The sequence below is a fragment of the Phalacrocorax carbo genome, chromosome 3 (genome assembly GCF_963921805.1).
Source record: "Phalacrocorax carbo chromosome 3, bPhaCar2.1, whole genome shotgun sequence".
Taxonomy (NCBI): Eukaryota; Metazoa; Chordata; class Aves; order Suliformes; family Phalacrocoracidae; genus Phalacrocorax; species Phalacrocorax carbo.
In genome coordinates, this window is record NC_087515.1 from 14,363,062 (window position 1) to 14,376,320 (window position 13,259).

General features: G+C 36.4%; 1 protein-coding gene across 2 annotated transcripts in view; it reads left to right on the forward strand.

Moving 5' to 3' along the window:
- The window catches only part of TTC27 (tetratricopeptide repeat domain 27), a 125,522-nt gene that overhangs the window by 24,997 nt on the left and 87,266 nt on the right, over positions 1–13,259 (forward strand). For both annotated transcript variants that reach the window (XM_064445902.1, XM_064445903.1), the window contains exons 7-8: positions 3,236–3,372; positions 7,767–7,879. In XM_064445902.1, the coding sequence (XP_064301972.1) occupies positions 3,236–3,372; positions 7,767–7,879 (250 nt within the window). The remainder of the gene's footprint in view (positions 1–3,235; positions 3,373–7,766; positions 7,880–13,259) is intronic.

Consider the following 13,259-nt stretch of genomic DNA (forward strand, 5'->3'; position numbering starts at 1 on the left):
GCTAATCACTGATAGTCTTCAACTGACAGCTACATGTTGGATTCCCCCCGCACCCCCCCTTAAAGGAGATGTTTAGATTTTGGATTAATAATTTCCTTAAAACTAATCTAGGAAAAACCCTCTTGTTTCGAGGGGGGAAAAAGTTTGGATGCAGTGGAATTATTTGTAGTTTTGATTACTTTACCAAGAGGTTATACTAGTCCCAGAGAGAGACTGTGGTGATACAGTCTCTTGGAAAAATGTTGTGAAACTCTTAAAAGTTCTGTGGTTTATCTCCATAAATTTATTAGCATAATTATGTAGGATGTCTAACCTGAAGGCAAATGAACTGAACACATGGGAATTGCTGGCATTCTAGTCAAATTCATTTGACATTCATGTTTTGGCTAAATGGAAGGAATGTTACATCATCAAAAAAGACTTTGCTTTAATGTAAACACTTCAACCTCTAGCAAAGACATTTTAAGGAGTTTGGGAGGAATTTCCTTTTTAGGAAAGGATTTCGAGAGGTTTTTATTCTTTAACGGTTGTAATCCATACTACTTGAACATTTTATTACAGCATGGAAATGTATGCTGTTCTTAGATAATTTAGAACCAATATTTTCCAAAGTTATTGTAGAAATGTGTGAATAAATTGTACTTGTTTTGGCTTGTATACTTTAAGTCCCATTAATCCAGGTCTGTGCTGTATTCATAATTTATTAAAAAGCACCCATATGTTCCTCACAATGAGTCACAACCATCAATAAATCCACAAAGCCATTTCCAGTAAAAGAGAAGACTGTGATTGTTCTTGCATATAAATTTACTAAAATGAAGGGTGGCAATCCAAAATAAATTCAAGATCAACAGATCTGGAGGATTAATAATGCTGAACTCTGTGATCTGCATATTGTCTGCTTATGGTTTTCATGCCCAGTAATGCATGCCAGGGAACTCTTAATATGGAACAGAAAGTAAAGTCTCTATGTAGATTCCCTCTCTTTTGTGGGGATATATGGTCATATAAAGCAAGCAAATCTTTCTTCCACACATGTGGTTATATTTGCCAAATAAAAATTATTATGTTTTGTCCCTGTAGTAGCAAGGAATTCTTTGCTTGAAAAAAATGGGGTGGGCGGTATGTGCATCTCAGAGCATAAACAAATCACAGTTTCTGGGTGGTAGCAAGTAAATTTATTGATAACCAGCTCAACTTTGAAAGTGTTTTATTCAGCTCTTTAAGCAGTAAGACATAATAGGAAGTCATTTACAGCATAATGACTTTCAAGCGTTATTAAAATTGAGAATTTAGTGCTACCGTGTAAAATTAGTATGAGTCATTACTCAGTATTTCTCTCTGTGTGCCTGTCTTTTCTCTGAAGTGTGGCTTGCGCATTTTTAGGTGATATTTTTAAAACCTTTTTAATTTCTTCATAAACTCTTTAAAAAAGGGTGATTGGCAGAAAAGGAGAAATCAGTTTAATTTCTGGTTTACCTGTTGCTCTCTTTCTACCTCTAGGAAGAAAAGGGGGTGACTACTATTTCAGTGCCTGTGCCATGTGATTCTTACTGACAGTGGCCTCATTCTCAGGCCTTTGTCACATGAGCAGTAAGTCATCTTTACCTCAAAGGCTTTTGTCCTGCAAAATTTTCAAAATGATAATGAAATTAAGAACTTGATCTTAATTGGTTCTTCAAAAGCAACAGTGGAACAGCATTCAGTCCTCCATTTCTGTTACTGAACTTTCATAGTTCGCATTATCTGAGCATTGTATCATGGTAATAATAAGCAAGCAAACCTCCAAATTTATAGAGTAATTTTTAGCTCCATTTTGGCTCTGGTTAGGTGTCATGGTTTAACCCCAGCTGGCAACCGAGCACTGCACAGCCACTCACTCACTCCCCTCCAGCAGGATGGGGGAGAGAATTGGAAGAGTAAAAGTGAGAAAACTCATGGGTTGAGATAAAAACAGTTTAACAGGTAAAGCAAAAGCTTGTGTGCACAAGCAAAGCAAAATGAGGAATTCATTCACTCCTTCCTTGGCAGGCAGGCATTCAGACATCTCCAGGAAAGCAGGGCTTCGTCATGCATAATGGTTACTTGGGAAGACAAATGCCATCACTCCAAACATCCCCCCCTTTCCTTCTTCTTCCCCCAGCTTTATATGCTGAGCATGGTGTCATATGGTCTGGTATATCCCTTGGGTCAGTTGGGGTCAGCTGTCCTGGCTGTGTTCCCTCCCAGCTCCTTGTACTCTCCCCACCTACTCACTGGTGGGGTGGGGTGAGAAGATGAAAAGGCCTTGACTCTGTGTAAGCACCGCTCAGCAGTGACGAAAACATCCCTGTGTTATCAACACTGTTTCCAGTACAAATCCAAAACATAGCCCCATATTAGCTCTATGGAAAAAAATTAACTCTATTCCAGTCAAAACTGGCACATTATGATTCTGTTATTCTCAGTTACTGTCCTGAAGTTGTTCTATGATTTCTGATTGCAGCTTGCAAACAGGTTGCTAACAGAGGAAGAACAGACATCTGTTTCTAGCTTCAGTTTGCTAGAAATGTCAATTGCCACCCTAAAAACTAGTAAAAGTTGTTTGAGGGTCAAATGAAGAACTGAAGAAACAACCCTGACAGGAATTTCATATTGTGCATTCTGAATATTAATTAATTCAGTACACAGCCTTCATAGGTTTGCTGTTATGCTCCCATGTTACTTTTACAGTATCTTGTGTGACGTATTATGGTAACGTCATGTCTGTGATCCTTCTTCACAGACTTAAGTCTTCAAATGAAGACTTGAAATATTTTAAATGATGGTAAACGTATTATGGGTTTCTCATTTGCCTAAATGTCTCCATGTTGTCATTAATTTTAGCAGGCAAATCAAGCAATTGTTTGTGGATTATTGTTAGGGAATGAATAAGGAACTGATGAAACTTGATGAGTTTTCAAGAGACAATATAGTAGGTTTTGGGGAGTTTACCTAAAAGTGGCTTTGCAAGACCTATCTAGCTTTGTTTGTATGTTTGTAATATGTATTTTTTGTATGTCATAGCTAGCAGTCAGAACACATGTAGCTCGCTGCAAAGAGATCAAGTGGAGTTAAACCACTGCTAAACTTTATAGGTTAAGTCTCAATGTGCTTCTCTTTTTATTTTGCTTTTTTTGTGAACAGCATTCTAATACGTGATGGGATTACTGGTTTTTAGTGTTCATTAATATAAAGTTATATTAACTTTCTGTAGGTGCTTTGGGGAAGAGAACACGATTTCAGGAAAAATTTGTTGCACAGCTTATATTGGATGTCCAAAGAACAGATGAATTCTTCCTTCCTCACAGTGAACTAAGTCCAGCTCCAACACCTCTAGAAAACTTAACAATGGTATGAATTTGAGAAGAGTTTTTTGATTTCTTAAAATGAAAATGTGCTGAAGCTTTTCTTGGGTGTCTGCAAGAGAAAAGTTTGTGGTGCCTAGGAGAAACTTACTTATGATTTCTGAAATTTTGTGGAAAAGATATAGGGCAGTCATTCACCTAATATTAAAGGATACAGGTTAAAACAACATATGACTTTCTGCAAGACAAATGTGGCTAGTCAACTAAAAGTATGTTTGTAAATATAAACTGTAAAAGATCATATATTAATTTCTAGTGCCTAAGAATGATGAAGTTAGGAAAACAGGTGAGACAGATTTTCAAAATAGCCTGCAAGGAGTCACGGACATGCACAGATTCCTAAGGACTGACAGGCATGTTTAGTAACAGTGTGAAGGTAGGAAATCGGTCTACATATTCTTACTGGCATGAATTATGCGACCTGGCCCTACTGGTCCTAAAGGTATGCATGATGACTTCAGTTATAAATAGCTGAACAACCACTGAATTGTTTTGGAAAGACATTTTTCTTTCATAAGGAGAAGTTCTGGTCAGGATTTAAAGTTATTTGAACTTGCAAAAGAAGCCAGAGATAAATTGAGGCATTATGGTCCAAGATTTATTCTTCAGGTTGGAGAACTTTCTAAAAAAAGTTAGGCCTTGATAGACCTCCAGATCAGGCAGGGATCTTAAGCAAAAGAATTTGACAACACGTCTCTATTTCTAAAATGAATGCACAGATATCTTAGGAGACCATCCTAGCTCTTTTGTTTGTCCATTAACATGTCATTAGTGTTTGTATTCAACGTGCTGAAAAGAGATTGACTGCGTATATGTCACAAGTTGTGCTTATGATAGAATTATGTATAGTAACCCATTCAAGGAGAGTTGAGAGCTCAGGAGAGGCCACTTGGTGTGTGACAGACTTAGTTTGTAGACTTAAGTCCAACTTACCTAGAACTAAATAATATGATGCGTTGTTCTCAGAGGGTCCCTAACTGGGATGTTGTATGACCATTTATTCCAGTTATTTCCAACTTTCTGAAGAATTTGCCTTTGTAGTCTATGTCTGATAAGGACTTTAGTTTGGAATAAAATAATGACATTGTTTCAATAAAAATGGCAACACTGGTTTAAGCTGTAGGTATAACCTGGAATGAAATATATTATCCTTGTTAATAAAATCCTATATTCGTATGTCCTTTTAGTGAACAGACCCAAAGCTGCTGAAGTAAGTTTAACGGAGAGTTTGAGAAAGAAAATTGGGTTATTTGGAACATTTTAAAATTAGTCTGCTTATGTTATTCACACTTTCCTACTAAAATTTTACTGAATGTATCTTGAAACTAATGCTAGAGGAAGTAAGCATATCTACTCTTGCTGAAAAGTACAAATGTGATGCTGGAAAGGACTTGAGAAGTTTTGTGGAAGGGAGTTGAGTTCATGCAAGTTTGAGCAACTGTGTCATAATTCTGTTGTAAGTTGCCTATTAAGGAAAGCTAAGCTTTTTGTTCTGACAGTCTACTTTGGCAGGGGGGAGGGGGGAAGTTCACAATCTTTTATTTCTGCATTTCCTGTGTCAGAAATTCTGGAAAATAATATTAGTAAAACCATGTGCTACTTTGAGGAAAACCTGAGGTATTTGAAGTTCAGACATTTTATTAACATCGTGCAAGTGTCCTGTCACAGTTATTAGACCAGGCTTGACTAAGTGGACTCCCCAATTCATGTAAGTGTTGAATGACCAATTAAAGGTTTCGGTTTTTTCCCCCTTTTTCTAGTATTTTATTGATAATGTAGTATCAAAATACAACTTCATATAATTTGTCGGTGTTAACTTTAAGAGTGAGTCCTGGTGTTTCTTTTGCCAGGTCTGATCTCAGATTTGTCAGCCTTGAGTGTATCTTGAAGTTCTTTTAGCTAAAATAGGAGTTAATGCTGTTGTCCATCTGCCAAAATCTACCAACATCATTGCATCTCTGTCTAAGTTTAGGCCAGATGCTTCATGTATCTTGTATACTTTTAAAAGACTATTCATGGAAAATGCACAGAAGCTAAGTCTTGAGAGGTGCTGAGAATCTCCACATAATTAACATACGCATATAGAAAGCTAAAAGGACTGTGCTCACGCTGCAAAATTATTATAGGGAAATTTTCTTCCCCTCTCCAGTGTTCTTGTTTTACATCTGCCATTTGCAGATAAAGGAAAATACTCTATTTGTCTAAAGATATGAATTGTCCTGGATGAGTAGAAAATTTCCCAAGAGAATTATAAACTCTGCCAATATGTATAAAGGCCAAGTTGAGACTGGTCACACCTAACTTTCATCTCCTGTTTTGGAGTGCTTACTTCTATGGCCTTGAAGTTTTCCCCTCTTATTGTTCAGTAAGATGACTGAATAAATTATTTTGCAATTAGGCAGTCAGTAACTTAATTCCATTAAAAATATAACCAATATAGCAATGTGACTGAGGACTGGTAGCTGGGCTGATTTTTGGTCAAGTGCTTCCTGCTTCTCTGGTGCTGAGCAGTTATGTTATCTCAGATGGCACTAGAAGGAAAGCTATTTGAATTTCAAAATAAATATTTGAGCTTTTAAATTCAAAGCTTTGCTCACAGGTTAGCTTTCTTCAGAATAACTAAGTGATCTGAAAGCACACATTCAGTTAAACTGATGACATTTCTGTGAAAGGAAAACCTCAGGCTTGAGGTGATGCATAAAGAGTCTTCATATTAAATGGTATGTTAAAATAGTTTGGTTAGTTTTAAAAGACTCAGAGGTGGTTTTATGTTTTGGAGGAATGAGAAATTTCTTTTTAAATTTGGGAATGGAAGTAATGCTTTAAAACTCTAGCATACAGTTGCAGTATGGTTCAGTTGATCAGCATTCATAGTGAAGTTAAAGGAATAAGTGCTGTTTATACAGGCTAGATTTTAAAGACTATGTAGACCAGAAGCTGGAAATTTTTAACTAATTGCCTTGTAACATAAATTACAAATTGATTTATATCTAATGAAGTGGTATCATTATAGTAGCATAGCGGTCTATTAGAAAATAATTTTCATCTGGAAGTGGTAGCTAATCCTTACATATTCTAATGTAGTTAGAGAATAAAATTATGGTATTAAATATGCTTTTAAAAGTTAATATCTTCATTATCCCCTTGAAATGAAAGAAAATAAACTTATTTTCTTCACATTCTCTGTCAAGACACAGTTTAGTTTCATTTATAGAGTGATAAAGTACTGGTGATGAATACAGATAACCCACGTTGAAGCATTCCTGTTTGCTTTTTGTTCTTCTGTGGACCCTTATTTTGATCTTCCCAATGAAACCTATTCATTGGAACAGCTACTACTAGGACATTGAAGGGAAATGAATAGGAAGTTCAAAAACCATTAATATAAATCAATTTTCTCTTTTTAATTGATTATAAAAACTACCACTGGTAACTAAAAACCCATAGTACAATAATTGGTTTAAAGACTGGTTTTTGTGTTTTGGTTTTTTTTTTCAGGGGAAGGAGAAATAGCATTACAGCTACCTCCATCCTGCTTACAGCCAAAGGAATCTTTTGTTATTTCCAAACAAACACAAATTCTGTGAACATAGTTAATTTATACTTTTCAGCCACAGATATTACTTTCTTCTTTTAGGTAAATGACAGACAATGAACTTCAGGTAGCATACTTCTTGTAAAAGTTAAAGTGAATACTGCTTAAATGATTTGTTCTAGAGGTAATTTGATGGAAAGTCACAAATACTTGTCCAGGTGCTCCTTTCAGAATACAGAAACCTTTTCAGAATACCCCTTCTTGTCTTTACCAGGGCAAAGTATCTGGAGGTGCTAGCTCAGTGGGGTTTCTTCAATCTGTTTCTTAAATTTAGAAAACTCCTTTCAAAAAAAAAAAAAAGAGGAGAGGAGACACAGTTCCGTGTGTAAGGAATTTAAATGTACTGGCAGAAGGCATGCTTTACTTACTTGAAATTTGCTGATACTTAAAAAGAAATCCATACATTCCCAGGTCACTAGCCTCAAAATCTGCATGTTATGATAACATTTAACATTACACAGACAAGCTGAAACAGGTTATATATAAGAAAGGAAGAAATTGTTGATAATACTGTGACCAACAATTTGAAAAGGAAAATCCCCTTCAGCCCTTATTTAAGTAGAAAATCAATATTCAGGTTACCTTAAAGTTTCTCTGAATGCTGGTCCTCCTGCATGACAAGTACACTTTTAGCAGAAGTTTGGATGATGCTTCCTTCTGCTGGCTTAGTCTGTTAATTAGTTATCCTATCATAGTCATGGTAAACTACTTCCCATTTTGTTGTTTTCTGACATTTCTGTTTTTCTCTGCAACTATTCCTATCTAATTTTTTTTTTCTCCAACAGAATTATGATTTAAATGATGATACAGTGCTTAATGAGATAAAATTAGCAGATGCTGATCAGTACCAGCTACCTGATTTGTGTGCAGAAGAGCTTGCTGTAATCCTTGGAATATGGTACGTTAGTTCATACTTACTTAAAATACTGCATGGATCATTATGATAATGAAATAATGAAGTGGTGGGTTGATAGGACTTCTTTTTCTTCCTTGTCAAATAGTCTGGCTAAAATGCTAAAAGATTCACATCATATGTGGGTAGCATTTTCAGTTATCTCCAAGTGAACATTAGTGTCCAGTTCAGAATTTCAGTGTCTCATTAATTGCTATATTGTTCTCCTATCCTAGAAAAGCTTCTTGTGCTGTGTGCCTCAGTTTAATCACAATTAGCATTAGCTACCTGTGGTGGTGACACTTTGGCAAATTTTGAAAACATTTCAGAGTATGCATTAGTCAGCTTCCAATGAGGATCAGCCATGTCTTTCAAGCAAAATGCTGGCCTGCTAATCAGTGCAATGGGAATACTTGTATAAATTCAGAGTGCCAATTGCTAGTTACAAGCTATAGTACATGGTCCCTGTGGTTTTTCACCTAAGTTTTTTATTTTCCTGGCTTTTAGAAATTATATGCTACATGGGTTTTGCAAATGGCACAGAAGAGCAAAAAGCAGCTTGAGATTTGAGGGTCATAAGCTGGCTGCTAGTGAATATCCTCATTTTCTAATAGAGAAATACTACTTCTATGATGTAGTGGTCATTTAGCCAATAACAGTTACCACACAATTTTTTGTGTGTGATTTATTTTAGGAGTATTAGTGTGTCAAAGTAAAAATGGTGACATTGGTGCAGTATTCATCATTCATACCTCTTAAAGCACTTTTCTAATCTGTGAGTTGCAAAATGATGGAACCTGCAGTACGGCTGAAGTATCTTGCCCAATCCAGAAGGAGGCCAGGAGCCAAACAATGAGCGAATTGTAGTTCCCAAGTCTCAGACCAGTGTTGCCTTTGCAGGGTCACATGGATGCTATAAGATCTATCTTTGTGATAGGGTGACAGTAATAGCAGGCTAGTGAAAGGCTAGTGACACAATTCAATGGCATAAGCTAGCAACCCAGCATTTGGCAGTAGTTCCTTTGTGGTGCGGGGCTTTTTGCTTGTTTTGTAGCACGCGTTACAATACTTCTCTCCCCCCTCTCCCCAGTTGCCAAAATTTTCAGTTATTTTTCCCCTTCTTATCCCATAAAGTGCAGTGGAAATAATTAACGGAAAGCAGATTGTTTCCTTTCATATGCCCATTTCACAGACTGTACCTTTTTGAAGAGCCAGACACTTGCTTGGCTATGAAGTTGAAGTCAAACGTGAAGTTGAGTGTCTGTGGTTTCAGCTGTGCCTTTTAACCATTCAGCCCATCCACTGTAATCAGGAATTCATGAGGGAATATGTACAGTGGCTTCATATTTTCTTTACTCCCCAAGTCTTAAATTTGTTTTCTTTTCAAGGCCACATCTAGGTCCAGTCTGGGGACAAAGGAGTGGAGTGAACAGTGGGTTGACATATATTCTTGACCCAGTCAGTTGTAGTCTTTCACACTGACTCAATTCAAGGAAACCCTTCCCATTCCTGAGAAGCACTTCATGTGCACTTTATTTTTTTAACACACTATTGTCTTATATTCAGATTATATCATCCCTCCTGCTTCCACCCTTCTGAAGGAAATTTTAATTTGCCTATTGGTCTTTCTCTGTTTTCTCTCTCTCTCTCTTTTTTAAAAATTTGTAGAATTTGGATTTTACATTGGCCGGCTGCAGAGTAGGTTTCTTGACCACAGCATGTCCCTTTGAAACCACCACTGTCATGCTCTGAATAGTGACTAGAAACTATCTTGACTGCCATCTGTGTGTGTACGTTAAAATCTCAGTGGTATGTGAGTTTGGCAGGACTCAAGGCAAGAAACTCATTTAAGAAACTAAAAACAACCAACAAAATAAAAAGTCCGTGTTGCTTCCCCATAGGAATGGTAGCTACCATTCAGTAGGTGGGGTAATGTTAAGCAACTGAAACTATTCCAGTCACAGATGGAGACAAGATTTCATGTCCAGCCATGTTGCAGAAATGTTAGTAGAATGCCAGCTTTGAGAACTGTTCTTCTGAGGTGATTTAGGATATAACCCTTAGGACTGAGTGGGGTTTAGGCTTGGATTGCTGGCTGTACCCTTGGTGTCTATACAAGCTATTGGCCTATCAATTTGCAAGGAGGTATATACATGTTAAAGCATTTAGTGTTCACTTTTAAGCAAAATGTACTTCTCACACCTTAGCTATAAGAAATTCCTTGCTTTTCTTTCATGCTTGAGGACTTCAGTTTTGTAGAAGAAACACCTCATTTCATAATTAATAAGTTCACTTTAGAATTCTTTTAAGTTTCCAAAGCAGTTCTAACTAGACTTCATTTTAGGTCTAGCACCACCTTAATGGTATCTGTTGTTGACTGCAGTTGTCAGCAGTGGATGTTTTTTCTAATGCAAATAAACTTTTAGACACTACAAGGTTTGTTGAAGAAAGGTAGCTTGCAGATAAAGGAAAAGAGTACATGTGAACAAATTTTTTCCTATACATTTCACTGTGCTTGCTAGTATTTGTTTTACACCAAATGTCACAGAAGTGCCCCTTATTTCAACTGAGATTTTTGTAGCTAAATAATCTTAACTCAAAATCAGCAGCATGCAGAAATGTTTGTGGATAGTACAATAAACTGCAAATTGTTACAACTTTCAGAAAACACTTAATTACAATTACACAGGATCCAGTGAAATTATCTGAATACACATATTGTTTCCTGCTGTGAAGTAAGTTTCAAGTAGGTTACAATGATCAACTGGCTAAATAAAGTACTATTACAGTATCAGTACAACAACTTTCATCTCCTCCTCCCCAATACCATTTTAAGAGGATATAAAATTTTTTGAAGTGTTGAAATATCTCGTACCAGCCGTCTTTACAAAAGTCTAAGGAACATCTCACGCAGTATGCTTAAGTCAGCTTGTAAATAACATGCATGAGCCTGAATCAATTAGATATTTTTTTAAACCTCTCTGTTACACTGATGTAAGGAAAGAATAACTTATTTGTCAGTATTATCAGTAATCCATTTATATAACAAAGTAGCAGTGTAAACTGTACCCAGCAGGATCTCTGTGGCACCTGTAATTTGAGGTGGTTTCCTTTAAAGTGTTTGCCTATTCTATTTCTTCTCTGCAAATTCCTCTACTTCCAAACACTGAACAGTCTGTGGAACTAAATCTAAAAGAAAGTATTTGCCTCTTATGATAATGAAGCTGTAGCTAAAATAAAGTGTAGAGGGGAGAAAAACCACCCCAGTCTGCCTTGCTTACACAAAGGTTTCCTATTCCATCGTATCCAGATTTTGTAGTGTCTCTATAGGAAGAAGTGTCTAGACATGTCTTCAGATCATCTCACTGCAGGAGTAATGCAACCTAAAGGAAATATTGAAAGAAACTCCTAGGAGTGCAGAAGCATTGCTTGGTTAGGACTTTTTTGATATTTCATCTGAAAATAACTACTCACGATGGTGTAAAATTTGTTTTATAGTCAAGCCTTAAGACTGTGGCCAAAACTTTGTATAGAGCCTCGGACCAAACTTTCAGAGGCTGATGGAAAAAGATACTAAAATTACAATTTTAAAAATAAAATAAAATAAAAATATAAAAGAAACAACTAAGATTGGGCCAATGTATGGTTTAAATAATGTGTTAATATAGTATAGATGACAAAATGCTGAGAAACTAAGGGGAGTGTGTTTCCCTTGTCACTTAGAAATAGCCCAAATTGGATTGCTGTTAGAATAGACCACAGTAGCTGTGTGTCAGCAGCTTGGGAAGAAAATCCCTTCTCATCACTTGATTCACAATTTTTCAACAGGGAAAGCTTTTAGAAATTAGATAAGTCTATAGAAAATTCTAGGAATGCAAAGAGAAACATCCAGTGGATGGTTATTTCTTAATCTTTTGCTGTCTCTCAAGGATCAAATCAGGTCAAAATAGTGTGTTATGCTGGAGGTACCTCAGCTCAAAGTCTTCAGCTTGTAAGGAAAGCATCAGGAAGTCTAACTTTTATTATACAGTAATACATTGCATAATAATATATTGTACAGTTTACACAGTGAGCTGTAGAAGCGTACTTGAAACAGCTGCATAAGCAGTAAATAGCATTAGGACTAAAGGATTTTTAACAGAATTACCAAATATAAGCTTTTGAATCAATTGAGTAATTAAAAAAAAATCCCAATATACATGTTGGCAATGGAAACATCACGGGGAACTTGGGTAGGTGAAACAGGAAAACATTTAGCTACTTGAAATTTGAGAATCTAATACTAGCTGGCTCTCTGTTCTGTAGTCAGTGGAGAAATCAGCATCTGCAGAGTGTGATTCATTTCGCTTCAGGCACTTATTTTACAATGGAGTGAATCACTCCCTACATTTATCTGTATTTTTGCATGGACTCTGAAGGAAGCCTAGACAGTTAGCTAGATTGAAGGCCTAAGTCTTACATGGTTACAGTTGGTAAGATGGATCATGTGCTTCTTAAGATTTACATATAAATATATATGTTTGCAGCTTTTTTTCTGCTTTATAGCAAGGTCATGCTATATAGCTTGTACCAGAAGTACAAGGCAATGTCTCTTCCAAGCCATTGAAAGGGAAGAGGTTATGGTAAAGTGACTGTGGATGGCCAAAGCTTACGTGTTGTCCTGTGAAAGTAAAAGCTATGAAATAAAATCTTGGACAGCATTAAAGGTGATGAAGCTTTTTCTGTAAATTATTATTATTATTTTTTAAACAAACCAATTACAGGTGCCAGACCACCAGTGCAGTGATCTCACCGTGGTCAGTTTATGGCAGTTTAAAATAATTGCTACAAAATATATTGCTGTGCAAAACGGCTGTGTGAAGAGATTCCACTGGGGAGATGAACTTCCTGTCTTGCTATTCAGAATGCTCCCATAAAAAACATTAGTCACTTGAAATACTTTTGTGAAACTTTGAAAATGCCTGTTAAGTGATCAATTTGTTGTGTTTGGCCCTTTTTCATTCACAAAATTAACACAGCTGGTAAAACTGCATAGAAATACAGCAAATAGTCATAGAAATTCCTATGTGGAAAGTTTGACCTATCTATTCCTCATCATCTACCTCATGCTAGTTAACTAGTTTTAAGTAGTTAGCTGAGGAACTTGAATTTGCATTGTCTGCACTTGCAGGAAACATAAGCAAACAAAAACACAGCAGTTGTCTTCATCCATCTAACTTTATACTCTGTCTTGAAGAGTAGCTGTGAGAAGATATCTAAGGGTGAATAATAACAGGGCAAGCACATGCCACTCCCTTCTCCCTAATACTTTCCCAGCCTCTAAACAGTGATTTCCTGAGCCTAATCTGGCTTGTTTGCATGGTAGCCCTCAATGGATCTCTCAGAT